General features: G+C 42.8%; 1 protein-coding gene across 2 annotated transcripts in view; it reads right to left on the reverse strand.

Annotated features, from left to right (window-relative positions):
• Nucleotides 1-21,363, reverse strand: part of LOC141092004 (protein transport protein Sec23A) — a 229,991-nt gene that overhangs the window by 122,062 nt on the left and 86,566 nt on the right. For both annotated transcript variants that reach the window (XM_073577859.1, XM_073577858.1), the window contains exons 8-12: nt 20,187-20,345; nt 19,524-19,639; nt 14,693-14,816; nt 11,888-11,968; nt 2,811-2,900 (exon numbers count right to left, since the gene is read on the reverse strand). In XM_073577859.1, coding sequence (XP_073433960.1) covers nt 2,811-2,900; nt 11,888-11,968; nt 14,693-14,816; nt 19,524-19,639; nt 20,187-20,345 — 570 coding nt within the window. The remainder of the gene's footprint in view (nt 1-2,810; nt 2,901-11,887; nt 11,969-14,692; nt 14,817-19,523; nt 19,640-20,186; nt 20,346-21,363) is intronic.

A 21,363-nucleotide genomic window follows, 5' to 3' on the forward strand; every position in this document is an offset into this window, starting at 1 on the left:
GGTCTGTTAGTTAAGTTTGTTCAACTCTTAGTTTGTCGATAGATGTCCACAGGCATGATCTGTTCAGTATGGTTAATATTTATAGTTATGTTTCATACAACAGAAGCCCTCTAAGTTATTTATCCAACTTATATCCCTACGTTGATTACGGCTAATATACTTTTAGTCCCTTAATGTTAGAGCACTAAAAGACTCAACTAAATAGAAAGCCATATTTGAACCCCTAACAATCTGATTCTATGTCTCAAAGAGATGCATTTTTCTATCTGACTATCTGAGAAACCAGGATACAGTACTTAAGAGGTTTTCTGGGTTGGGCAGGGATTTCATGCTACCAGGTCAGCTTATTCTTGTGAAATATGTATTTTTATTAATCGAAATGACCCTTTAGGAAGCCACTCCACTGACAAAGATAAAGAGGGGAGATCTCTGTCTACTAGAGAAATTGACGAATGTCCCTTGCATTATTATAGCTGTTAATGTCATGTCCCTTCCCTTTACTTAGGACTAGTCATTCAGAAAGCAACTAAATTTGCAGCCCAGGCTTGACATGCTCCTGGAATTATTATGGGAGACTTTAATAACACCATAGATATGTCTCTGGGCAGATTAATTAGAAATCAGAATTATGTTGCCATAGGGCTTATGACCTTTGGCAAATTACTTGGTAAAAATACATTTTGTAGATTTATGGCATCTCTGGAATCCAACAACCAGACAATACTCTTACTATTCCCGTGTTCATGGTGCCCTTTGCAGTATAATTATGGTGCTGGGTAAACCTGTGGCCACTTTCTACTTCACAATGTGAATTAATGTGAGGGCTATCAGATCATGCACCACTTAGGATGACTCTCAAGTTAGTAGAAGATCATGAATGCTCCCCAAAATTATGGCATTTCAACTCATATTGTTTAAAGTTGTCTATATCCAGTTCTGTCCCTTATCTGTTACAGGAGTTCTCCAATGTTAACTAGAGATGGCTTCTGCACGTACCATATGGGATATGAAGATCTAGGGGGATTTCTGATAAAGGAGGGTCAATATCTTCAAAAACTCATCTAAAAAAGTGTAGGTGGTAAAGCAAATTATATTCATCGAGTGAAGAAAAAAAGGATCCAGCTTCAGAAATCTCATAAAACGAATGGTTATAGAAAATTCTTAAAATCCATTATAACAGCATAGTAGCCACTAACCCTATAGGGGAGTTCACATTTTCAGACGTGTTTCAGACCCCAAGGTCTTTAGCCATGACCCGAACGATCAGAGTAAAGGCCCCATCACACACAGCGATATCGCCAGCGAGACCGCTGTGTGTGAAATGTGTCAACGACCAGCCCCCCCCTGTCGGGTATCGCTGATCGCGCTCCATCATCCTGGGCCATTTTTTGATGATTGGTCTCCCGCTGGCCAGCGCGCATCGCTGAGTGTAGCAGCGAGAGACCAGCGATGCTGGTTTCCAATGTAAACATCGGGTATCTAAGAGCCGTGCGGCTCTTGGTTACCCGCTGTTTACTTTGGAAACCAGCGTGCACGCTGATTTCTAGGGTAAACAGAGGGTTTCTAAGAGCCGCGTGGCTCTTAGATACCCGCTGTTTACATTGGAAACCAGCATCGCTGATCGCTGGAGGGGCTGTATGTGACAGCTCACCAGCGATCAGCCTAATGATGTCCCAGCGATTCCATCCAAGTCGGATCGTTGGTGGGATCGCTGGGACATCATTATGTGTAACGGGGCCTTTAGATTATTCTTCAAACTGAGTAATAGCAAAACAAACAACACATGCTAACCATGGCTAATAAGAAACACTTCTCCCAGAAACAAAGATACTTTAAGGAAGAGGAATGTGCTCAGAATTTGCTACTGGTCATCACAAGATCTCAGCATGGATCATCCTTCATTAATGAGTTGCAAAAAGGATGAATATACTAAAGTGAAGTCAGCTCCCAACTACACATTCTTCACAACCTTGTACAATTCTAAGGTTCACCTCATGCAGGAATCCCCACGCTCAGGCTCAGTTGCTGAAGGGTTCCATTACAATGGAGGAGTTAAATATCAAGTCCTTGCCTAAGAACAAAGCACCTGGGGAGGACTGTTTGCCTGCAGAGGTGTTAAATTCATGTCAAAAAATTAACTAACTTAATTAGAGGTATATGAAGCAGCATTCAAGGAAAGTCGCTTGCCAGGTTCTATCAATAATACTGTAATAACTGTCATCTCAAAATAAAAAAAAACCCTACAATCTCCAGATTCTTACTGACCTGCATTATTGTTGATGCTAGACAAAAAGATTATGGCAAACCAACTAACTAAAGTGATTATGTCAATGATAAATCTTGATCAGGCTTCATTACGGATATGTCCACTGTCGTCAATGTCAGGAGACTTTTGTCAGGAGACTTTTCCTCAATTTACTTCCTTCTGAAGAACAGGATTTTAAGGCTGTTGCCTCTCTCAACACAACAAAGGCCTTTGATAGTTTTGAGTGGCTTTTCTTTCACACGCATGGGTTTTGGAACACAATTTATTTAATGGGCTCAATGTCATGATTTCTCCACTCAGCCGTCCAAACTGGAGCAGGGGAATGGTGAGCAGTCAGTATATTGATAGACATTGAAAGAAGCTTTGACCGTGTATGTCGAGCCTCGTATATGCACAAGAGACTATTGAGTTCAGATCAGGAGAGCCGAGGATAGTTAGGAAATTGCGTCCCGTACTTGGATCATGAATGTTGGATGTGTGAAACAGGCCTAAGCAAGACAATTCCTTTAGCATTTATCAAATGTATAAAGCAATGGAATTTTACCTGATTGACAACTTCAAAGTACACTGCGAGGGTTGTGGTAGGGCTGACGCCACCTATTTTCCACTGGCATGTGCCACCTGTACCAATTTCCTGGGAAACATAAGACATTATTTAATTTCACATTATTCAAATCTAGAATATATAAATGAGCAAAAGAGATTTAAAAATTTTAATAGTAAGTTACATGACTAATATTTCTGTATCTTCATAAAATGCTTTTTAGTTAAATGATCAAAATTTACTCTGAATATTAAGCACCCATATGACGATAGCTGGAGCACATTATTGTTTTATGGCGCTCACACAACAGCACCTCTCGCTAAGTACTTCCTTGGTACTTATGGAGTGCAACAACAAGTGAAATGGAAAGTAGTAAAAATACTAAGGGGGAATCTGCTACGGCAAGCAGCTCAGTAAGTGACACGGCGCTGGAATCAAGATGCCTGCTGGCGTTTAAGACCGTTATAACCTAGTGAGTTGATATAAGCAATTAAAAAACGGAAATTATGAAGTTTATTTCTTCTAAATAAAGTGTTTTCTTCCTGATAAAGGAGTTTGTTCAACTCTGAAGCATGTAGAATAATAAAACTGCTCTTCGTTCAACACCACTAACGCCATTGGACATCTTCTTTACCAGGAGAGCAGCAGACTTATACGTATATCCAACTCTATTATTCCATTCTCTTTTATAGTAGCTAAGGTCATATTCACAAGTTAAACATATTGACTGGAATTACATGTGAATACTGCACTTAGATCCAAGCAAAATCCACTTCAATTCCACTGGCAATAGATCGAAATTAGGTTTTTAATTATCCATTTACCGGCTATGTGAAAATATGGTGCAAATTAATCCTTTTATGCTCTATGATGTACTCAGATGTGTCACACACGTTGGTGCGGGCTCAGAAGCAGGGCTAGCTCCAAACAGGATAGATGCCAACTATAGTGTGCCTTTAACAGCAGCGATATGTGCATCCACCAATCGCTGCTGTTAAAATCTTCAATACCGCTGTAAATCACTGAGAGCTCCATTTACCGTAGGCATAAAATCTGGCCCGGGAACATTGGTTTGGACCCAAACAAGAAAAATAATGGCAGCATTATGGTATGTTTTTTTTCACTGCACTTGGTATTTTTTGCCATTTTCCCTTACATGGTATAATCAATCACGTCATTTAAATCTACAAATGGTCTTGCAAAAAGCAAGCCCTCACATGGCTATGTCAGTGGAAAATTAAAAAGTTATGGCTATTTAAAAAAAAGAGGGGAAAAGTGAAACAGCAAAACCAAAATTAACTGGAGGGTAAGGGGTTAACGATCACGCCAAGGAAAAGCATGTGAACAGGAAGCCCTCTGCGATTCTGTCATTCATCCCATGACCACCATCTGATAATACAAGGCTGTGAGGATTTATTGTCACCCAACTCCTCTGAACTTCAGTTTACTTGGGTCTGAGCTGGAGTACGTAACCGTTCCGGCTTGCAGCATTCCGTCTGAATCTAGACCTGCTGTGCCTCTTTCTGGTTGGTATTCTGCATGGATGATCCAGACCTTCTTGTGGCAGGAGGCAGCTCAACTCTTTTCAAAGTTTCTGATGTGCTGTCAACCTTGACCAATCAACTGTCATTACCGACTCTAGCCCATCTCTAAATTGCAATTATGCCAGCGTAGTGGCCATACATTGTGTACAGCTTGTATTTCTGGAGATATGTACGCCATAAATTGTTTCATGGGTTCTTCTCACTACAGTATGTCATACATAGAATGGTGAGAAGGGAGAATTTGGATTTAGGAGCGCAGATTCTGTTGAATTGGTTTTTGGCTGCCATGTCGTGTTTGTATGCTATACAGACTACGGTGTTACTACATGGGGGCATGTGATTATAAAAGTAATCAGGTTAATTCTGAGGTTTCCGGTAGCATTTGAGGGGTGTAACATTGAGGTAAGTCAACTAAGAAAATTAAGATTGCACTGTATACCATAAATGAAAATTAAATGCAGATTACCATATTTTTTGGACCATAAGACGCACTTTTTTCCTCCAAATTTGGGAGGAAAGTGTGGGGTGCGTCTTATGGTCCAAATGTAACATGTGGGGAGGGGGCAGCAGCGGAGTGGGATCACACTCGCAGGAGGCAGGAAAATGTCGCAGCTGCAGGAATCTGGCGCTGGGGAAACCATGTGGTTCCGAAGCTTAAAGTGAAGAAATAGCCATTAGCCGTTTCCCTGCCCACCTGTCAGCACCGAGCAGTGAGCGTGGAGCAGCAAATGAATATTCCTTCACTTAAACAGCGCGTCCACGTGGTTTCCCCAGCACCGGATTCCTGCAGCGGCTGGGGAGATCGTGTGTCCGGTGGAGGAGGGGTGAGGAGCAGTGTGCCACAGGAGGGATCGCATACCTGACAGCACAGCCCGGGCTCCTGCTGATGCTGAGTGCTCTCGTATAGGACCTGTGTGAGGTCATGAAGAGGGCGGGCTGGAGCATCACATGACAGCACAGAGTCCTCCCTCTTCATTATGTCATCAGGTCCTGCAGACAATGCACTAGAATCTGCAAGCTTTGCATGACCTGTGGAGAGGAAATAAGAGGGAGGGCTCTGTGTGGTCATGGGATGCTCCAGCTCTTCTTTACCTCACCACAGTGTGGCTGGCTGGCTCCAGGACCTGCACTGCCTCTACAAGGTAAGAATTAATTAAAAGGTTAGTAATTACAACACATAAAAAGCACTCTGACACTCCTGTGGTGAACTATAACTCCCAGCATGCCATAGGATCTGCAGGTCATGCTGGGAGTTATAATTCTCCCATGGAATCTTAAATCAGCACTCCAGTGTTATTTTTCAGTGCTGGAGTGGTGCTTTAAATATAAGCCCTGTGCCCCCATTCTTATAATCACCCTCCAGTGTCTTCATATAGTACTTTACAGACAACACACTAGTCCCGCAGCACCATCTTCTACCCGTAGCTTCCAACATAATAACATACTATTATATGTGGTGTTATATATAATAGTATGTTTAGATAAATGAATTACTACTGCGCTTAGAGTCACTGGTATCTATTGTCTTACTCAAATGGATTTGAAGAGAAAAAATAAATAAATAAATAAAAAAAAAATCAAAGTCCAGAGCACAATAAAAAAATCCCTGAGGAAGGAGACAGGAGTCTTTGAAACATGTAGGATAGCTTTTTGGTCCTCATTGCAATCTCTAGGCTGCAGCCCAGTGCATCTGTCTCTGACTTCACACAGGTCCTGTGCTGACGAGCATAGTGTGAAGTTCAGGCACCTAGTTCAGTGTGTTTCCCACCCAGCCTGCCATTAGAGCGACTGCTGCCACCGGCCGGGGTAGCATCGCTAACAGGATTACTGCAGTTCTTATGCAAGAAGCATTTAATCAGCAACCCACCGGAGGAGTGATATTATTTTACAGAAGGACTTTTGGGATCTCCAAACACAGAATCAGCCTTCACTTGTGAGACTGAGCCCGCCCTCCACCTCTGTGGCTGTTAACCCCTACTGCTTTACAAGGTAATCTTGGTTTCTTGCACTACAATTGGCATTAAGCATCCAAAGGGATATATATGACTTTTTTAGTGTTACTTATTGTTGTTCTCTGTCTAAACCTGTTTTTTTTATTGTGCTCTGGACTTTGATTTTTTTTTTTTTTTTCTCTTCAAATCCATTTGAGTAAGACAATAGATACCAGTGACTCTAAGCGCAGTAGTAATACATTTATCTATACAGACTTTCCCTTTGACATCTATGGTGACTGGTGTCTTTCTACTTTTGCTGCTGGAGTCCCTATAAATACTTGAGCGCCACTGCGGTTTTTATTATATAATAGTATGTTATTTATGTTATTAAATACCGTATATACTCGTGTATAAGCCGACCCCCTAATTTTGCCACAAAAAACTGGGAAAACTTATTGACTCGTGTTTAAGCCGAGGGTGGAATCCATAGACTATGCCCCCATATGCTGCTCCATAGTTTATGCCCCCATATGCTGCTCCATAGAATATGCCACCATATGCTGCTCCATAGAATATGCCCCCATATGCTTCTTCATAGTTTATGCCCCCCATATGCTGCCCCATATGCTGCCCCATAGAATATGCCCCCATATGCTGCCCCATAGAATATGCCCCATATGCTGTTCCATAGACTAAGCCCCCCATATGCTGCTCCATGGAATATGCCCCCATATGCTGCAAAAGAAAAAAAATGCCATACTTACCTCTCCTGGGTTCATCGCCGCTGTCTGCCGCTTCTTGTGTCAGTGACTGTTCAGCCAGCAGAGGGGCGGCACGCACTAATCACGTCACCGCGCCCCCTGCTGCCTAAACATCACTAACAAAGGATGCAGCAGAGACAGCAGTGAGCAGCGATGGACCGAGGGACAGGTGAATATCGCTATACTCACCCATCCTGCCGCGGTCTCTGCAGCCTCGCTTCTCCACTGTCTCCCTTCCTGTCTTCAGCGGTCACGTCTTAAGTATTCAGACCCTTTGCTCAGACACTCATATTTAAGTCACATGCTGTCCATTTCCTTGTGATCCTCCTTGAGATGGTTCTACTCCTTCATTAAGCTGTGTTTAATTAAACTGATAGGACTTGATTTGGAAAGGCACATACCTGTCTATGTAAGACCTCACAGCTCACAGTGCATGTCAGATCAAATGAGAATCACGAGATCAAAGGAACGGGCAAAGGAGCTCAGAGACAGAATTGTGCAAGGCACGCGTCAAAAGAAATTACAAAAGAAATTCTGCAGTATTCAAGGTTCCTAAGAGCACAGTAGCCTCCATAATCCTTAAATGGAAGAAGTTTGGGACCACCGGAAGTCTTCCTACACTTGGCCGTCCAGCCAAACTGAGCAATCGTGATAGAAGAGCCTTGGTGAGAGAGATAAGAAGAACCCCAAGATCACTGTGGCTGAGCTCCAGAGATGCAGTAGGGAGATGGGAGAAAGTTCCAGAAAAACAATTATCACTGCAGCCCTCCACCAGTCGGGCCTTTATGGCCAGACGGAAGCCTCTCCTCAGTGCAAGACGTATGAAAGCCTGCATAGAGTTTGCTAAAAAACACATGAATGACTCCCAGACTATGAGAAATAAGATTCTTTGGTCTGATGAGACGAATATAGAACTTTTTGGTGATAATTATAAGCGGTATGTGCCCAATACAATCCCAACAGTGAAACATGGTGGTGGCAGCATCATGCTATGGGGGTGTTTTTCAGCTGCAGGGACAGGACGACTGGTTGCCAATGAAGGAAACATGAATGCGGCCAAGTACAGAGATATCCTGGATGAAAACCTCTTCCTGAGCGCTCTGGACCTCAGACTTGGCTGAAAGTTCACCTTCCAACAAGACAATGACCCTAAGGACACAGCTAAAATAACAAAGGAGTGGCTTTGGAACAACTCTGTGACCATTCTTGACTGGTCCAGCCAGAGACCTGACCTAAACCCAATTGAGCATCTCTGGAGAGACCAGAAAATGGCTGTCCATCAATGTTCTCCATTCAACCTGATGGAACTGGAGATGATCTGCAAGGAAGAATGGCAGAGGATACCCAAATCCAGGTGTGAAAAACTTGCATCATTCCCAAGAAGACTCATGGCTGTGCTAGCGCAAAAGGGTGCTTCTACTCAATACTGAGCAAAGGGTATGAATACTTATGACCATGTGATATTCCGGTTTTTCTTTTTAATAAATTTGCAAAAATTTCTACATTTCTGTTTTTTTTAGTCAAGATGGGGTGCAGAGTGTACATTAATGAGAAAAAAAATGAACTTTTTTGAATTTACCAAATGGCTGCAATGAAACAAACAGTGAAAAATGAAAAAATGAAAAGGAGTCTGAATTCTTTCTGTACCCACAGTACATAGTGCTGGACAGCCTGCGTTGATTTAATAAAAAAAAAGAAAAGGGGGAGACAGGGCACTTGCAATGCGTAGGTCTGCATGGAAAGTAGATGAGTGCACAGCAAGTGTTAGGCTCACCTGATAGGGTTGTGAGAGTCACAACACCTATAATCGCATAAAACAGCTGCAGCAGTCTGCACGAGGTCCAAGGACTTGGTACAAAGAGAAGGCTGGTAGTGCAATAAGAGACTGCGCTGCTGTGGTAGAATATTCTACCACAGCAGCGCAGTCTCTTATTGCACTACCAGCCTTCTCTTTGCGTTGATTTAATAGCATTGGCATGACAAATAACCTGTCAGTAGAGGTGGACGAACCCGAACAGTAAAGTTCAGCGTCCGTACCGAACACCTACTATTCGAGCATGGACTTCACCAGGAGGTCCGTGTTACTGATCGGGTTCGGCCCCGAACACCGGGTACTTGTTGTGCTATCATGTGCGTGACAGCGCGGCAAACACTGCTTCTGATTGGCGGTAAAATTATTACCGCTGGTCAGACAGAATGGCTCCCACACTGTCAAATGAAAAGTTTACCTCTAGTCACTGGCGAGGGCTGATGGGACTACTGCTCCCATTAGCCTACGATTCCCCAACTCCAGTCCTCAAGGCCCACCAACAGATTATGTTTTCAGGATTTCCTTAGTATTGCTCAGGTGATAATTGCATCACCTGTGCAATACAAAGGAAATCCTGAAAACATGATCTGTTGGTGGGCCTTGAGGACTGGAGTTGGGGAACCCTGCATTAGCCTACGCCGGTTGCTACTAATAACAATGAGAGCAGGAGCGGCTGATGGGAGTATTTATCAGCCGGTGCTTGTGCTCTAAATAAATAATTAAAAAAATTACAGCTTCCCCTGTAATTTTGATTACCAGCCAGGCAAAAATGACAACTGGGGGCTGCAACCCTCAGCTGTCAGCAAGGTTGGGTATCAAGAATAGAGGGTTTCCAGTAATTTAATTAAGTAATTAAAAAAAATGAAATGGGCCCCCTATTTTTGACAACCAGCCTAGCTAAAGCAGATAGCTGGGAGCTAGTATTCTTAGGCTGGTAAAGGGCCATTGATATTGCCCCCACCAGCCTGAAAAACAGCAGCCCACATCTTTTAGATATGCCAATTCTGGGGCTTTGCCCGGCTCTTCCCACTTGCCCAGTGGCGGTGGCAAGTGGAGTTCATATTTGTGGGGTTGATGTCACCTTTCTATTGTCCAATGACATCAAGCAGTTTAGATTTCCCCTTTCTTGCTTTAGGCTTATTTAGCTCTCCGGCTGTGCCGAGGCGTCTAGGATCATCGTAGGCACGCTCCACGGCAACTGCTAGTTGTGTGGATACGATTAGGGGTCTGCAATCCGCTTAGTTACCAACCTCTCTTGTTTTCTGTGGCTTAGCTTGTGCTTGCTCTCCTCCTCGTGACCTTATCATAACAGATAACGTTTCCAACCTGGACGGTGCCAAGATGCGAACGTCCAGGCTGAGAATCACTGGGAGAATGAGCAGCTGAGAGCACAGCATCAGTGACTAGAGGTCACGTCATAGAAGTTACCGCCAGTCAGTGTGGCTGCTTTCCCAGCCGGGCTTCTGAACTGTGGTGACCTCAGTGAGATCCCCACTAGCACAGTGAGAAAAATCCTCATGGCAGTTCACCGGGACAAATTTCTACCAGTGAACTGCGGTGAACTCTCTGAGCTCAGCGTTGCACCGTGAGACTTGCCCTGTTTCCTGGATTACTTCTGATGGTGAAGATGATGGGGTCGCATACCTTGCCTTAGCTACTGAATACGCCCTCAGTCTGTACCCTGTCTCCACCCAAGGGAGTAGTAGTGTAACGTAATACACTAACCAGACTTAAGGCCCCGTCACACTAAGCGATCTCGCTAGCGAGATTGCTGATGCGTCACAAAATCAGCAATCTCGCCAGCGAAATTGCTGTGTGTGACGGGGATCAGCGACCGGCCCCCCTGCCAGTTATCGCTGATCGTGCTCGAGCAGCCTGGGCCGTTTTTCGATCGCTGGTCTCCCGCTGCCCAGCGCGCATCGCTACGTGTGGCAGCAAGAGACCAGCGATCAGCAAGGCTGGACGCTGGTTGCTAATGTAAACGTCGGGTATCCAGGAGCCGCGGCTCCTGGATACCCGCTGTTTACCTTGGAAACCGGCGTACACGCTGGTTTCCAAGGTAATCGTCGGGTATCCAGGAGTCGCGCGGCTCCTAGATACCCGATGTTTACCTTGGAAACCAACGTGTACGCTGGTTTCCAAGGTAAACAGCGGGTATCCAGGAGCCACGGCTCCTGGATACCCAACGTTTACATTGGAAACCAGAGTCCAGCGTCGCTGGTCCTGATCGCTGGGGCTGTCTATGTGACAGCTCACCAGCGATCAGCCTAACAATGTCCCAGCGATCCCATCATGTCGGATCATTGGTGGGATCGCTGGGACATTGTTTAGTGTGACGGGGCCTTAACAAGGTAATACAAACTCACACAGACAATAAAGGAATGCACCGGAGAGTGGAGGATGGGTTAAACCAAAGTAGGAGAAGAAAGAGAATTATCACACACTTAAAACCTATCAACAGTCAAAGATAAATCGACCAAACACCTTCTCCAACAAAAACCACCAACAACCACCAGCCATGCAGCATAAGTTTGCTCTGACAATGAATGCAATCCAGGACCCAGATTATATAGGAGATGAGTGGGAGTGGCTAACAGTGCACAGCTGAGAGCCTTAATGCAGGAAAGCTTCCAGAAGCTCTCAACTGACCCCTGCACTGCTAAGAGAAAGTTACACTGTTTAATATGAAGGTGAAATGCTTCTAATCAGTGCAGGAGTAAGGGAAATCAAACACCGTGTTCTTCTGGTTCCTCTCTACCACGGTAAACCCGTGACAGCCACTAATTATAACTGTTTTCTGTGCTCAGATAGGACCTGTCTTCTTATTTTCCATTTTTTAAGGTATATTTCCCTCTGCAGATCCCTTCCAACTTTGATATGGCTTTATTATGAATAAATATACAGAGTACTTCAAAGCAAGAGACATCTTTCCAGAAGTAATGTAAGATGTTATTGAAAGGAGTTATTTTTTTCATTTTGAAATGCCTATTGTGTTGCTTCATACAGGAACACGTGTCTAAAAACTTACGTTCTCAGAAACACAAGATCCCTTGGCATTCAGAGACATACAAGGTCCAATTGCACCTGAAATCTTGATTTCTCTTGAAGTCTTTAAAGAAAACATGGAAAAAAGTACACATAAGGAAAACCTCATAGATACTTCTAAAAAGAGCCCCAAGAACATAGTAATACATGTACTACATACTACAAATAACAACATTTTAAAGGGGTTCCCTGGAATGTAAAAAATAAATTACCCCACAAATTCTAAAGCAATTTTTCCTGAGTACGCCGATAGTTCACATGTGGTGGAAAACTACTCTTTGGGTGCATGGCAGAGCTCGGAAGGAAAAGAGGGCTATTTGACTTTTGTAGCGCAATTTTGGCTGAACTAGAATGCGGATGCCATGACGCATTTGAAGAGCCACTGAGGTGACAAAACAGAAACCTTCTCACACATGACCCCAGTTTGGAGTCTATATCCCTCTAGGAATTCAAATAGGGGTGTAATGACCTTTTGGCCACAAATGTACTTCACTTAAGTTTATAACATTGGGATGTGAAAATGAAATATTCAATTTTTTTCACAAAAATGCTATTTTAGCTCAAATTTTTCATTTTATCATTTTAGCTAAGGGTAGTAGGAAACGAAGGACCATACAATTTGTTACTCAAATTCTCCTGACTACACCAATACCATAATATGTGATTGGCATCTAGTATTCAGGCACACTGCAGAGTTTAGAAAGGAAAAAAAACATCTTGACATGCAGATTTTTCTAGAATGGTATAGGCGTGCTATGTATGCAAAGTTCAGGTTTTTAGGGCAGGCTTCACAATAATAAATTGTGTCCTTTCGCATTCCCTGTTTGGAGTAATACCTCAGATAATGACGGGTACGGTCAAGATAAGGACATTCCTCTTGTCCTTGTACTTGACCACCAGCATGTTGTCGCTGCATAGGGCTCTGCTTTCGTCCTTTCTCATCAGTTGCCCAATTAACGGTTTAGGGGGGCCTCTGATTTTTTCGCATGGTGCCGTATGCATCAGTAATTCTGGCAGAGAGAGTTAAATAGTGGGATGCTGGGGTAGACGTTACCTATGTAGAGGTGATAACTGTGGTCCAGCAGTGGGTGCATCAAATCTCACACAATTTTCCCACTTGCTCTTAGGACAGTGAGCATTCAGGGGGTGGAATCAGGGTATCCCTCCCTTCGTAAACCCTAAGTCTGTGGGTGTGGCCTGAGGAATTCTTGCAAAGCTTGTACATTTTGATTCTGTACCTGGCCCTCTTACTGGGCAGGTATTATTGGAATTTTAGCTTCCCTTTGAAAATAATTAGGGAAAAATAAAGTGCGCCAAAAATTGAGGATGGATGCTCAGCGCTGAATGTAATTGGGGGACAAGACTGGGAGGGCGAGAACAGGGAAAGGGATTTTTGGCTTATGCTACTGCTGTGTTCACAGATGAGTCACACAGAGCAAATAGCATGGGAACAGAAGATCTGAAATTCTGGATCGCAGGAAGATGTCAGCTACTGGGCACCATTTATTTTTTGCGGGTGCACACAAAGGATCTACATAATCATTGTCCATGCCATTTCTGAGTGAAATATGGTGCGCAGAGCGATGATCGTTATATTACAGAAACCCTTTTGGCCCAGATTGGTCATTCAGTACTTACTGATAAATTGGAGCCAAAACGGTTAATAAACAAGGATGGCACTACGACCACCATCCCCATTTTACTAAAGATGTTTGGTGCCATCAGTTCTCTGGGTTTTAATATTTGGGTATTAACATAACAAAAATAAATGGTTATGAGAGATTACATCTCACCTCAGTTTTTACAAAATTGAAAAATAAAATTGGAGCCCCGACTAAATTACCATTGTCAACGGGGGGTTGCATTAATTTACTTAAAATTATATGAATGATTCAACTGCTATACTTTTTACACAATTCCCCCTAACTGGATAGCCCATAGATACTTTTTTAAAATCAACTGCCTGTTCAGGGAACTAATCTGGAGCAAGAAAACTCAAAGAATTAGGCCATGTTCACATATCGAGCATTTGGAGACTATTTTACATCAGCATTTATAAGCCAAAAACATGACTTGTTATAATGTGTTGGGGGGAGTGGTTGGGACGTGGGGGGTCTGTTTTCCTCCTGTCGGTAAATGTCCTTAAATGTGAAAATTTTCAATAAAAAAACATTTGATTTAAAAATGATGTTTGTGCCAATCATAGCAATTGCAGATGTGTGTGTGGGTGGGATGCCCGCCTGGATGATGATTTGATATAATCTGCAGTTGGGGATAACAGTGATCTCTACTCGATCACCGTGCGATTAAGCGCAGTGACCAATTCTTGCAGCGCCATACATGTCCGGCGGCTTATGGGAACTTACTTCCTGCTGCGTCGTATGCGGCGGAGGCCAGAAAAGGGTTAAACCTCATGTATGAAAGAAAAAAAAATAAAATAAAAATGTGCCTGGTCAGGAACAGATGCATATAGCCGAGTTTTGTACTTGGTAAGGGCATAAAAATTGCTAATTTTTCAGCAAATTTAACGCATTTTCATAAATACATTAAATGCCAGACATATTGACCTAAATTTACTGCTAACATAAAATGCAATGTGTCATGAAAAAAAAAGAATCCAAGAATCACTAGAATATGTACAGGTATTCTAAAGTTATTACATTATAATGTGACACGTGAGATTTGAAAAAATATAATGCTAAAGCTAGCTGATGAGGGAATAGGTTAATGTGGATGATTCATGGGGTCATAAAGCAACATATTTTAACATATTTCATTCAAATTTTACCTTAATTTCCAAAATACCACCAAATGACATCTTGAAGTTGCCCTGTGCATCCTTAGCAAAAACCCTTTGAAACGTTTGCTTGAAGAGAGATGTGTTAAAAGAGTCTCCCATTACCATGTATCCACTGTATATATAAAAGAAAAAAAAGTTTAATAAAGTACCGTATACAGAATAGGGGAGAAGTGGTGTGCTAGACAAGCCAAACGTACAGGTGTCCTTAAAGGGAATCTGTCACCTATTTTTTCGACTATCAGCTGCCGGCACCGCCATCAGGAGCTTATCTACAGCATTCTGTAATGCTGTAGATAAGCCCTTGTTGTAACCTGAATGAGAAGAAAAACGAGTTATATTATACTAACCCAGGGGCGGTCCAGGTCCGGTTTTGGTCCGATGGGTGTCGCGGTCTGGTCCGGCGCCTCCCATCTTCTAACGATGACGTCCTCTTCTTTGCTTCCCATCGCAGCTCCTGCGCAGGCGCACTGCTCTGCCCTATTGAGGGCAGAGCAGAGTCCTGCAGTGCGCAGGCGCTAGAACTCTCTGACCTTTCCCGGCGCCTGTGCACTGCAATACTCTGCTCTGCCCTCAATAGGGCAGAGCAGTGCGCCTGCGCAGGAGCCGCGAAGAGAAGCAAAGAAGAGGACGTCATCGTTAGAAGATGGGAGGCACCGGACCAGACTGCGACACCCGTCGGACCAAAACCGGACCCGGGCCGCCCCTGGGTGAGTATAATATAACGTGTTTTTCTTATCTTTCAGGATACATTGGGGGCTTATCTACAGCATTACAGAATGCTGTAGATAAGCCCCTGATGGCAGTGCCGGCAGCTGATAGTCGAAAAAATAGGTGACAGATTCCCTTTAATGTTCCCAACGGGAAGAGAAGAATAATGTGCTGTATGTGTCATATATGCAATTGCACGGACCAATCGAAAGGGCTGTTGATAGTTTAGATACAACTGTCAATTGCTTAATACAGCATTTAAGTGAGGAGTTACATCAAATTTTCATCAGAATTTCGTCCAAGTTTGGTCCGAGTTTTATCAGTTTTTCGTAGATGAGAGACAAAAAAAAAAGGTTTCTCCATCGTCTCCTATCTAGCAGTCAGTCCGTGAAAATTACACAGCGCATGGTTGGCACCTGACTGGGCCCATAAAATAATCGGACCGTAAAGACTTACACTCGCAATTTTAATCTGACACGCAGATCAATATCTGACATATCTTCACAATCACAATGAGCCCTAAGTAATATGATTCTTAAATAGTTTTCTGACAACTTGATTTGGAGGTATGGTTGACCTCTTCGTGACTAGACCTAAAAGGGCCTTAATTATGGTCAGATTGTAGCCATAACGACTCATTATCTGAGTGTTTTTTGCGACATCTTTGCCATCAGCTTTGTTGTTTTTTTAAACACCAGAAAAATGGGCAGATCACTTCTTTTAACCACTTGGTGTCTTTGGAAACCTATAACGGTTAAAAGAAACTCAGGAGACTGAACATATGAGCAGCAAGTGGTTTTTACATAAAAATGCCTTATGCCGCAGCAATTTTGTCATATTAGGCCTACAAAATAGAAGAGGCGGTTCACAGTGCTACCGTCTGGCAACCACATAATACTGATGTGGCTGCTGAACAAGAGTCCTATAAGTTGATTCCCTCATCTTTCCAAATTATACACATCATATAATGGCCTCAAAAAATAGTATTCCTCATGTGTACACATGGGCTGACTTATACTAATAAAACCCAATAGTTTTATTGAAAGTTCTATTCTATATACCGGTAAATGAAAAAAACTGAATTTAAAATCTGTATTTCAAACTCTATGAACAAATCTCTAGGCCTGAACCGACCAAAGGTGCTCAAAAGTTTACATACCCAGGCAGAAGTTTTGCTTTCTTGGCCTTTTTTCAGAGAATATGAATGATAACACCAAAACTTTTTCTCCACTCATGGTTAGTGGTTGGGTAAAGCCATTTATTGTCAAACTACTGTGTTTTCTCTTTTTAAACCATAATGACAACCCAAAACATCCAAATGACCCTGATCAAAAGTTCACATACCCTGGTGATTTTAACCTGATAACCTACACAGAAGTTGACACAAATGAGTTTGAATGGCTACTAAAGGTAACATCCTCACCTGTGACCTGTGTACTTGTAATTAGTGTGTGTGCATAAAGCTGAGTGAGTTTCTGGGATCCAGACAGAATGTTGCATCTTTCATCCAAGCACTGATGTTTCTGGATTGTGAGTCAGGGGGAAAGCAAAAGAACTGTCAATGGATCTATGGGAAAAGGTAGTTGAACTGTATAAAATAGGAAAGTGATACAAAAAGATATCCAAGGAATTAATAATACCAGTCAGCAGCGTTCAAACTATGATTAACAAAAGGAAAATTAGGGGCTCTGTAAAAACAAAACCAGGGTCATGTAGGCCAACAAAAATTTTGTCCACAACTGCTAGGAAAATTGTTCTGGATGCAAAGAAAAACCCACAAATAACATCAGCTGAAATACTGGACTCTCTGAATACTAGAGGTGTGGCTGTTTCAACATGCACCATAAGGAAGGACTTGAAGAAAAATGGGCTGCATGGTCAAGTCGCCAGGAGAAGCCATTACTTCCCAAATGCCACAAAGTATCTCACCTACAATATGCAAAACAGCACAGAGACAAGCCTCGAAACTTCTGAAACAAGGTAACTTGGAGTGATGAGACCAAAATTTAATTTTTTGTCCACAACCATAAACGTTACATTTGGAGAGAGATCAACAAGGCCTATCATGAAAGGAACACCATTCGTACTGTAAAGCACGGTGGTGGATCGATGATGTTTTGGGGAGGTGTGAGCTACAAAGGCACAGCAAACTTGGTACAAGTTGTATGAAAAATGAATGCAACACGTTATCAGCAAGTATTGGAGGCAAAATTGCAATAATCAGCATGGAAGCTGCACATGGTACGTACTTGGATGCTCCAACATGACAACACTTCAAAAACACAAGGCCAAGTCGACCTGTCATTGGCTACAGCAGAACAAAGTGAAGGTTCTGGAGTGGCCATCTTAGTCTCCTGACCTCACTATCATTGAGCCACTCTGGGTAGATCTCAAGCATGCAGTTCATGCTAGACAGCACAGGAATTTACAGGAACTGGAGGCTTTTTGCCAAGAAGAGTGGGCAGCTATACCATCTGAGAAAATAAAGAACGTAATCTACAACTACCACAAAAGACTTCAAGCTGTTATTGATGTTAGAGGGGGCAATACACGGTATTAAGAAATGGGGTATGTGAACTTTTGATCAGGGTCATTTGGATGTTTTGGGTTGTCATTATGATTTAAAAAGAGAAAACACAGTAGTTTGACAGTAAATGGCTTCACACAACCACTAACCATGAGTGAAGAAAAAGTTTTAGTGTTATCACTCATATCCTCTGAAAAAAAGTAAATACCTCCAATTAGAAATGTAGTATAGTTTTTCTGATTCGCTATGTCTCCTTCCTCATGTGCAGGCATTGCAGTATCTTAGGTATCCATGGTTACGACTGATATAGTTACAGTTAGCTAGTTGTCATGGATAACTAAGGTCCTGCAATGCCTGCACATGAGGAAAGAGACATAGTGAATCAAAAATGCTATACTATATTTGTAATTGAAGGTATTTGCTAATATTATTATTATTACACCTACTAAATATTGGGATAGGATCTTGGAGATTGGAATACCCATTTAAGCCTCATTTAGACATCTGATTTCTGCACTGGCCGCAGGTCCCCTGACCTAAACAAACAGACTCATGACCAATACATACACTACAATCCGTATACAGTGTGACAAACTCATTGGCAAAGTACTGGAGGGGATATATGTTTCACTGAGGCTATTAGCTTCAGTGATTTGAAACCCAGAAGTTTGCTCCAGCAGACTAAGTGTTGAGAGGGTTAAATTGGCCATTTTTACCATAGAGACGGTGGGAGGTTGTCCACCTTATCTCCTTCCCAGGGGGTGGTCTGTGGTTGAAATATTCAGCCTCCTGAGGCATTCAGTGTTCAGTGTGTCTGGAGAGGCTAAAGGGGGTTTTACACATAGCGATATCGCTAGCAATATCGCTAAAGCATCACCGATTTGATGACGCAGCAGCGATATGGCTAGCGATATCGCTATGTGTGATACTTACCTCCGACCGGCTCCCCCTCTGTCTGTCGCTGATCGCGCAGCTCCATTTCTCGTCGGGCGCTTCCTGCTGGGCTTCCTGCTGGCGCCGACGAGCGACGCGTGGACGCGGGCGGAGGACGTCAGGATCGCCGCGTCTGAAAGGTAAGTAACGACCGCTGTATCGCTGCTGCATTGCTGTGACATCTGCCTGTGTGGCAGCTCACTAGCGACCATTTAGCGATGCACCAGCAATCCAGACCGGGTCGTATCGTGGTCGGGATCGCTGGTGCATCGCTAAATGTAAAGGGGCCTTAACTCCAGAGAAGTGTTTGTATTTGTGCTAACCTGAACTGTGTGTTTTGCGAACTCTGAGCAGGCACTACAACAAGGACTGTGCTTTGTGTTACCACTTTGTTTTGGTTTCCAGTTTCTGCCCAAAGGGCCATATTTATTTTTTCTTCACCATGGTTTATGCCGTATATATACTAAACCAGTGAAGGTCTTAAAGAGACAGTGTTCCTGTGTCTGCCTCCGTGTACAGCTGAGTGAGCCAATCTAACAGAACAGGTTTGAAAACATAATTCAGGAAGATTGAAGCATATGATATAAAAAAAATAGTGCAAGTGTTAAATATATAGCTTGGCTTTATGTATTGTATGGCGCATTTTATTACCCAGTAAAGTTCGGACAGCATTTCATTTCCAAGACTCCAGTCTGATCTAGCGCACAGGCATAGATGTCAATCACATGACCAGAAGCAGCAGCCCGGGTTGCCAGTCCGTCAAAATGCTGCCAAAGAAAGATAGACTATAGATATCTATTTTACTCCTCACAACAAAGATAGATGAATGGCAGCAAAGTTTCTGTATATAACTTTATTATTATTTTTGGATTTACCTTTGCAGTCAGACCCTGTTCACATTGTGTTTCTGCAGTGCATTCGGGAGTTTCTCCTGAATCCCTCTGAAAATGAACCCCTGATGAGGTCATAAAATCGAATGACAGGAACGCAGTTAAAATGAATGTTTCTTTTTGAAAAAGTCTCTCTTTTCAGATCGGCACAAAAACGGGGTCTGCTATGTTTCTGAAATCACAGACAATTTCAAAAGACATAAGCATAATTCATTTGAACTCCGTTTGCGATATTACAGTCAATTTCCCTGTCTGGGTTGGTCTGAACCCTATTTTTTACAAGACCTCAGGCAGAACCCCAAAATACACTGTAGACACGCAGTGTGAACAAGGCAAAATTGATTTGAAATTGCTACACCATCTATGTACTATACACATGTAATCATTCTACATGTCTCGAAGAAGAAGAAAAAATAATTCTCACCTTAGTAGCTTTCTTTACATACTTTGCATTATCTTTTTCAATGTCATGCCAAGAACGAATGGGAGTCTTAAGTTCCTCACCAACTACCATTCCAGGTCCTTGAGTGGCTGGTCCTCCGATGAACATCATTATTCTGGCACCAGTGTTAGGAAATGTGCACTATTCAATAAAAAATAACAATAGCTGAAAGGTTACAGCGCATACATGATGTCAGATTGACACATCATGCTTCAGCAAATTAAAGGGAATTCGTCAGCAGGCCTTTGTTTGTAATCTGAGTCCATCATTATGTAGAGGGAGAGACCCCAATTCCAGTGATGTGTTACTTACTGGGTTGTATTTTGCTCTTTCAATACAATCAGTGTTTTATCAGCAGGAGATTATCACTGCAGGGCAAGCTGCCTCATGCTTCCTAGTACAACCACATTCCCATCACTTGTTAGCAACTCTCTGTTACTATATAATGTATACAGAAATCTGCCAATCAGGGAGGTGGGCGGGGTTAAATAAAGGAAGCTGCCAATCCGTGGTGTGGGTGGGGTTATACACAGGTCAGCATTTAGAGAACTGCTAGATCTGAAGCAGAGAAAACTGTGATTCCATCATAACTGCTGTACTAAGTGATACATTAATCAGGGTCTCTGTCACTACCTTATGCTGCTTTCAGATTACAATGCTGTCAGATTCACTTTAATAATATGTCTGAGTATATTAGTGTTTTGCACTGGCAGTTTGGCATAACTAATGACTTTGGTCGAACATGTAAGATGATTCTAAGGGCGCAATCAGATGGTTGTATAAATTGGACCAAGATTGGAACACAGTGCATGGACCGGCCGGCGGCTGTCCTGACCGAAGCGTGACAGCTACATAGAAATGTATGAAGCTGTTGTGTTCGGGTTGGGAGAACCGCCGGTCAGTCCATGCACTGCACTCTGATCGTAGTCCGATTAATATGACCAACTGACTGCACCAAAATATATATTAGACGCAACTAACCACTAACACCCTGAATACCAATATAAAAGGGATTCACATGCACCCCCGACAGAGCCATAGAATGAAATTACACAAACGGAGTTCAAATGAACCCTGGGTTTTCTTTCTGAAAGTGTCCTTCTCTTCAGATCAGCACAAAAACATGGTCTGCTGTGTTTCTGTGCCGATCTGCTAACAC

The sequence above is a fragment of the Dendrobates tinctorius genome, unplaced genomic scaffold, assembly GCF_039654945.1.
Source record: "Dendrobates tinctorius isolate UK_male_01 unplaced genomic scaffold, ASM3965494v1 ptg000057l, whole genome shotgun sequence".
Classification (NCBI taxonomy): Eukaryota; Metazoa; Chordata; class Amphibia; order Anura; family Dendrobatidae; genus Dendrobates; species Dendrobates tinctorius.